This window comes from Crocodylus porosus, unplaced genomic scaffold (genome assembly GCF_001723895.1).
Source record: "Crocodylus porosus isolate Cpor-Errol unplaced genomic scaffold, CroPor_comp1, whole genome shotgun sequence".
Classification (NCBI taxonomy): Eukaryota; Metazoa; Chordata; order Crocodylia; family Crocodylidae; genus Crocodylus; species Crocodylus porosus.
Window position 1 is genome coordinate 4,257,402 of NW_017728938.1, and position 7,518 is coordinate 4,264,919.

Here is a 7,518-nt window from a genome sequence, read left to right on the forward strand (position 1 = left end):
CCCCAGTGTCCTCCCTTGACTTTGGAATTCAGTGTAAAAGCAGCTAAAGGCAGTAAGGGTCAGCTAACTATTGAGAGTCTTATTTTTAAACCTGAGCTGATTTGATCTGAAGTCACTGAGAAGAAATCAACTTGGAATCTAGTTAGATGCAATTACTTTTCACTCCTGGACAGCTCTGTTTTTAAAGCTCTCTATGGTCATCAGGTTATTTTGGGAGGGAGCTACAGTCTGTATCTTTCTGATTATTGGTGGATCTTTCTCCTCAAAAAACCATGAAAAGTATGTTTGACCCACAGCCAAAACAGTATACTATTATTGTGTAGGTAACTCCATACAGCACCCTTAAGGTGACCCAGCTGGCCACCACCCAAGAAATTGCTGGGGATTTCCCTGGTCTGCTCCATTGAAGTAGGAGGTGTGTGTTATTTCTGAATAGTGAAGCCAGGGGCTTCAAAAACATGGATCATTAAACCCTCCCCCCCCTTTTTTTCCCTTGAGGTAGATAACATATTTATTTGGAAAAGGCTGGCAATCCTAAAAGTTTCTAGTACTAAACTTTATATAGAAAAAAAAATCTGAGGTTAAACTTTAAAATCTTTTAAAAAACCCTAATTCTTCCAAAACATAAACTTTGCTGTCACCTTTAAGAGAAGTCAATATGCTGAGCTAACACCAGCATATAACAACTATGTAAACCCAATCACCATATATTTCTTCTATGCATCCCTCAAAAAATAACAAACACTTCCGATTTTTGATTCCCTAAAGCCAAGACATTTTGGTTCTGCATAGCATAGGGAGCTTGAATTTAGAACTACACTTCTAGTCTGCCCTTTTAAGGGTCTGTCTTTAGTGAAACCTGTAAATGGTTTCCATTTCATTACAATATTTGTTTTATTATGTAGTGACATGGAATCACAGGCTGAAGAATATATGGTGAACCTTGTGCAAAATGATCTTTAGTATAGAGCAGAGCAGTCCCAACTAGCAGCTCATTGGCCACATGTGGCCCCTGAGAAGTTAAACTGCAGCCCCTGGGCTCCTGGTTCCAGGTGCTGCCCCTTTCCCCCTTTGTCATTTGCTCCTGCTGAGTCCTCAGGTTCCCCTCTTTCATCTAGCTTTTGCCTGTCTCCAGCCCTGGGGGTTGGAGTGATCAGTGCAGCCTGTGGGACTGAGGGAGCCCATGGCCAGAAGGCATGGAGGGACTGAAGGACCTTGCATGGCATCTGTGTTATGGGCCACAGGAGTTGCCTGCTGCAGGGTGGTGGGGCCAAGAGAGATGCGACAAGGGGAAGAGGTACGGATAATGCCTGGTACTGCATCCGTGTGCACTGGACGTGTCTGTGGTGTGGCAAGTCTGCGTGGCAAGGGGATGTTGTACAGTGGGTGGGGGGAGAGGCAGGGGTGGGGGATCATGCAGTGCATCAGGGATTTGTGTGGTATGACTGGGTGGTAGGGACTTGTGTGATGTGATGCGCATTGTGCGGCTGTGGGTCCTGTGGCCCACAACCACTCAGAAGTTGGACAGTCCTGGTCTAGAGCAGTGATTTTTCAATCAGGATGCTGCAACACTTTGTAAGGGTAATAGTATTTCATAGGTTTTATCTCTAGTTATTGACTTATATTTGGGGGGGGGCAAAAAGCTGGTTTGTGTATTTGTTTGTTTTTGTTTTTTCCCTTTGTAATGAAGTACAAAGTAACCTATACAGGTTTGACTTATGGAACACTGTAGCATAAAAACATATCAGTGATGTGTTAGCTAGGAGGCTGTTGTACAGCTCTAAGCTGCTGAAGCATTACAAATCTAAGAGCACTTCAGAAGAAGGCAGAGTTTGAAGTGTTTTTTATGTATGTCAAACCTGTTTTACTATGGCACGTGGATGGTTTCAGCAGTTGTTCTTGGTTATTGATGCAATCTGTGCAAAGTTTGTTCACAAAACCCTCTCCTTAGTTGCTTTCTCCCAAATGCTGTTTGCCGATTTGAATACGTGGTGCTAATCTCTGTCTGTCATTCTTTCCATCTAGTGTGCGTTACATTCCTGGGGAGGTTCTATCAGGGCTTAAACGACCTTAATGCTGAGTTCACACCAGGCAGTGTGGAAAAGGAACTCTTAAAAGCCTGTAAAGAGGCAAAAGGCAAAGAGAATCGATTTGTAAGTAATGCTGACTCTTCACAAACTCTTTGAGACAATAGATCTGTCCCCTGTGGGAGGTGAATGGAAATGACTAGCTGAATGCCACTGAACATGCATGTAGGTACAGTGTAGTTACCCTCAAGCTGTTCTTCCTAACTTTGAGCACAATCTGTAATGTGGCTTGTAAAGGGAAGAAGGTAGTGCAATAAGGACTGTTGTCTCTATTAGCTCTCTGGTTGGTTTGATCATATTTCTATTTGTAATTGAAGTGCAAGGAAAAAATTATGTAACTTTTTCTGTAGTACCTTTTATGCAGGAGATGTTGCAATTGGGTTACTGTTGAACCACTAAAGCCTACTAGATGGTCAACTAAAGTGAGACAGTTAACTCGGAGAAGAGCTAATTGAGAACGGGCCAAACTATTCCCAAAACAGTGACCTGAGGAGACTTTGGAGTAGAGATGTTCCGGGTGTGCTGGAGGAAATGCTCTAAATTTGTCCTTGAACAGAGAAGATTCTGCCCTCAACTGAGATGAAACATTACTTGGAAGAACTAGGATAACCTCTCTTAAGATCATTGAGCAGTGTAATGGAAAATGAGTTTGTTCATTACCCTTAGACTAGAGGAGTAAGAGGCTTGCATACCCTCAGCTTCGACAGTACATCCATGAGAAATCTCATGGACTTATTCTATAATAAGAAATCCCAAACAAAACTTTGCAGACAGGAAAGGGACCAAGAAAAAGAGTCAAATCCTAAAAATGCCATTTGCCTGCTAATCTCTAACACCTCTTTTTTTTCCCCTTTCTTTTCTCTAGTGTTATTACATTGGAGCCACTAGTGATGCAGCCACAAAAATCATTAATGAGGTGTCAAAACCCCTTAGTCATCACATTCCTGTGGAAAAAGTCTGTGAGAAACTGAAGAAAAAAGACAGCCAGATCTGCGAGCTAAAATATGGTGAGTTCAGGTAGCTTTTAATTCTCTGGTTCAGAGGTTGGCAACCTTTCAGCAATCCCCCTGCCCAACCCCTTCCTTCCTCCTCCCTTACCCTTGGTTGAAGATGCTTAGTCCCTTTGCAGAAAGAAACAGCTCAGGCCAGAGAGCAACAGGAAGGGCTGTTCCCCCAGGCAAGACTGAACCTTTCCTGGGCTGACTCAAGCCTGTGAATGGAAGTAGGATTTTGAAAAGAGAAGAAACGGGGCATCATCAAATATAACACAACACATTTTTCTCCAGTTAAGGAGAAACTAGAAGCTTTATTAATATGATAGGTATCTAGCACTATATTAGGAGCTTAAGATCAAACAAAAAACCAGTATAATTATTGGAACATGCGATAATTTGCTAGTTAAGTATATAAAATTAAGAAGTCACAACAAACTAGGCAAAAAGTGGTCAAAATAGTCAAAAGCTATTATGTCGTAAGTCCTGTAGTCATTACAGTTAAATATACATCTTACTCAGATTTGTAAAACAAAATCTAGCCGCCTTAAGCATCTTCCCAGTACCTGCAATACTTCACTGTCAGTCATGTCTATGCCTGCTTTAATGTTACTACACCTGAGTTAAAGATTTTTATCTAGAGCTAAAAACAGTCTGCAGGGTTGTGAAATGGAAGAGGCATATTACCAGGAATGGCTAGCAGATAGCAGAAATGCAGAAGAAAGGGTAGTTTGAATAGTGGAATATCAGGAACATTAGATAGGGGGTTGTTGACAACTGTAGAGTAGGGAGAGATTTTTCTTTTTAAAAAAAAAAAAAAAAAATCCATGCCCCAAGTCAGATCAGCCCAATCAATTCCAAATCTGAGTCATTCAAGAACCATATGTGGCCCTACTACCGGCAAACATCCTCCACCCCAGCCTGGGGCTTCAGATGTTTCCAAAACCTTTGGTGGGCATCCTACGTGCAGGCCCAAGCCTGGAGACGTAGGGTTCAGATGCCACTGAGTCTTACTTGCCCCCAGCCGTATGCCTGCAGGAGCAAGGTAGGGAGGAGTCTCCCGTTTCCGTGAAGTTGATGTATAGCCAAGATCATCCCACTGGAAGTTAAAGTGGGAGGCTAACTATGCATTACCCTAGTCAGGGTACCGCCTCTTGCCAAGGAAGTGGTTTTCCCCTGCCAGTAGGAAAACCATCTTAGTGGTCATGGTATTTCCCCTGTAGAGTGGAGAGAGATTAGCAGGAAATGGATAGATACTGAGCCAGGAAATCAGTTGACTTCATGAGCACTACCTGTATAGAAAGGCACCCAGTGCCCTTCCCAGGTAGTTGGTTCTATAGTTTGGGTGGAGCAGGAATCAAATGGGAGTGCAAATGCATTCCTCCCCTGTGCTGTTCCCTCTTGATCTGCCCCTGCATGGGCCATAGCTTGCAGACCCTGTGTCTAGCTAACTGATGAGTGATCATGCTTCTCTGCAGCGTAGATCATCGATTAGCAGTGTAGCATGCATTGGCTTCTTTCCATGGTGCATATTCTCTTGTAAACTAGCTTTGAATTGGCATCTTTTGAAAGCTAACGGAATTGATCTACTTGCTGTTGTGTTTCCTTCAAGATTGCTGGCAGAACTTGGTTTTCTGTTTGTGCTCTCACCAATGTTTGTTCTGTTGCCTCAACCCATCATGTCAGCTAACATTTCTGATTGCAACTGGAAATGGGCTGTTATGGCAGAAACTAACCCAGTTCTCAATTCTGCATGTATTGTTTATTATTATCGTTATTCCAAAGCCTTAGTCTTTAGTTGGAATCATTAGTTCATAAACTAGTATTGGGCAAGGGGGTTTTGAAGGAGCAGTATGTGTCATTGTAGACTGTATTGATGTGTATTTATTAGGCCTGAGGCTATTGGCAGCAAGGCTCCTCATTGCCAAGGTGCATCAGAAGAGCTTACAAGATGCTAATTTTATTTTAAGCAATTCTCCTTGTTCAGTGGAAGACTGGCTTTAATTTTTACCTCACTGAAACTGCTCACATTGGTCAAAGATGCTCAAACATTGGGATTTTTTTTTTTTTTTTACATTTGAACCACTTAAGTTTCCATGACTACTATCTCCAATCTTGCTGATTACTCCCTTCAAGTTACCTTTTTATCTTGGGGGACAAACAAGGAGAAAAGATGACTGAGTTGGCTTCATCTACTCTTATCCTCGCATCTATTTCGATTTTTCAAATCGGTCTCTTCCTCTTGTTCATTCTCCTCGGGTATGCTAGTGCTTTGTAAGCTTTCTGGCATGCTTTGTGTATCTTAAGACCATATCTTCCCCAGAGAAGGCAGAGGACAATTTTGTTATCTTTACTATAATAAAGTTTACTGTTCTGAAGTTAGCCTGGGTTTAAGAATTCAGAGGTGTCCCTAAACCACATGCCTTTCTGTAGCACAAAATCCCTTGTCCTTTCCCTCCTTCCCTACTGCCAGAACTCATTCCATGCCCTTTTTAGCTTATGTGGACTCCTCTAACTCGTCTCTGGTCTTTTTTTTTTTTTTTAAATCTATCCAGTTTTTAACACCTGAAGTGTGCTTAGTCTCTTGTTACTTTGCCCATCTTGTTCTTTCCCCTCCATAATCTTAACTGATTCCATGTTTTTTGTACCTAACATTCAGCTTTCTTATCAACTGTATCTCTGCTTTTCTATCAGCACTTCACCTTTTAATTTTTTTCTGTCCTGCCCTCTTACATTATGCCTGTTCACAGTTGTTACAGTTGCTCTGTTCAACAGCTGTGTGTGTATGTCCTGGTTATTTGAGCTCTTGAGCACAGTTCCTATTTGCATTTTCTCCCTTCCTGCCCTGCCCCATTCTCTTATTAAATTGCAACATAATGCCCTTGATAGCTTTTTTTTAAGCCTCATTCTGCCTTCCCTTTCCTCTTTAGATTCTTTTTCAGTATAATGTAGATTGGGGCAGAAACTTTCAAAGCACAAGACCTTTCTTAGTGAAAGACATAAGGAAGGTAGGCAATTACTGAAAGGATCAAGCCAGTAGTCTTGTCTCATAGAGAAGCTGTCACAACCCTAAGAAGTGATTTTTTTTTTTTTTTCTTTACTTTTGAGTTACTGGTGTTCCTTTCTTTCTGCAGACAAACAGATTGACCTGAGCACTGTGGACCTGAAGAAACTGAGAGTGAAAGAGCTGAAGAAGATCCTAGATGACTGGGGTGAAACATGCAAGGGCTGCGCAGAGAAATCAGACTATATACGTAAAATCAATGAACTAATGCCTAAATATGCACCAAAGGCAGCCAGTTCACGGACGGATCTCTGACCACTGTGGCAGTCTCCATCCTGCTAGAACCTCACACAAATTACATTAACCTCTCTATTTTGTTTCTTAAGCCTTTTTTGTAACTTATTTAAGTGGGCTCCCACTAGTGTCAGACTTGGAAGTGTGGAGCGATGTGTGAAATGCTGGTTTCACAGCCCCCATTTTGTCTCTAGTTTGTATTTCTCTTGCCTCTGGTTTGCTTTAGGACATCACACTATGTATGGGATTTTTTTATTAAAGTAAAAAGAAATCTACTCTTTTTGGGCCTTGTGAGAGGGTTGAGCTTAGTTCTGTGGAGGTCCCTGCATCTCTCATCTCCAAACTGGACAATCAGCCGTGCAAGCTGCTTCCTCTGGTCGCTGTCCTGGGCAGAAGTTGTGCTGCAGTTGTTTCCTTGTGTGACTCCTAACCCTCCCCCAGTCTGCTGCACAGGGTGGCACCAGAACCACCCCCACCCCCACCCCCTCTGCCCAGCTCTCCTGCTGCAGCCACCTTGTGCCACTGCCGAGGCCTTTGCGAGGAGGTGCCCGAGGCAGCACCAGTCAAGCGGCCTGAACTTCACTACTTGTCCTTTAAAAGGCTGGCCTGGGGCTGGAAGGGCCCTGCTCCGTGTTCCCGCAGCAGCGGGGCAGGGGCCGCCTTCTCAAGCGCTCAGGTGACAGCTGCTCGGTCTCGCTCCCCTCGCCGCTGCCCCGCACACGAGGCCGGAGCGACCCGCGTTGCACGTGTGACGGCGGCAGGGCCGTGTCCCACGGGGGGTCGCGCGGAGCGAGGCGGCGGCGGTTGTTGCGCACGTCGCCGAACTAAGGCGCGGCCGCGCGAAAGCGGAAGCAGCCTGGCCCGGTGCAGCGCTGCCGAGGGAGAGGCGGGGCCAAGGCTCCCAGCCCCGCCCACCACCCCCTACTGGTTGTGCCGCGTCACGTGGTGTGGCCCGGGCGCTTCTCCCCTGTCACGTGGGCCGGGCGGCGGGAGCCGGCGCGCGTCTGACGCCACCTTGCGGCGGGCGCGGGGTGATGACGTGAGGTCCGCGCGGCGCGGCGGCCGGAGCCGCCTTCGTTCCCTTTTGTCCAAGATGGCGGCGGCCGCCGGAGGCGTCTCCTGAGCCGCGGGCCCCGGCGCC

The 7,518-nt window shown here is 45.0% G+C and overlaps 1 protein-coding gene across 1 annotated transcript in view; it reads left to right on the forward strand.

Annotated features, from left to right (window-relative positions):
• Positions 1-6,657, forward strand: part of MANF (mesencephalic astrocyte derived neurotrophic factor) — an 8,939-nt gene extending 2,282 nt beyond the window's left edge. Inside the window, exons 2-4 of the mRNA XM_019547485.1 lie at positions 2,026-2,153; positions 2,953-3,094; positions 6,214-6,657. Coding sequence (XP_019403030.1) covers positions 2,026-2,153; positions 2,953-3,094; positions 6,214-6,398 — 455 coding nt within the window. The 3' untranslated portion in view covers positions 6,399-6,657. The remainder of the gene's footprint in view (positions 1-2,025; positions 2,154-2,952; positions 3,095-6,213) is intronic.
• The last annotated feature ends 861 nt before the right edge of the window (positions 6,658-7,518 follow it).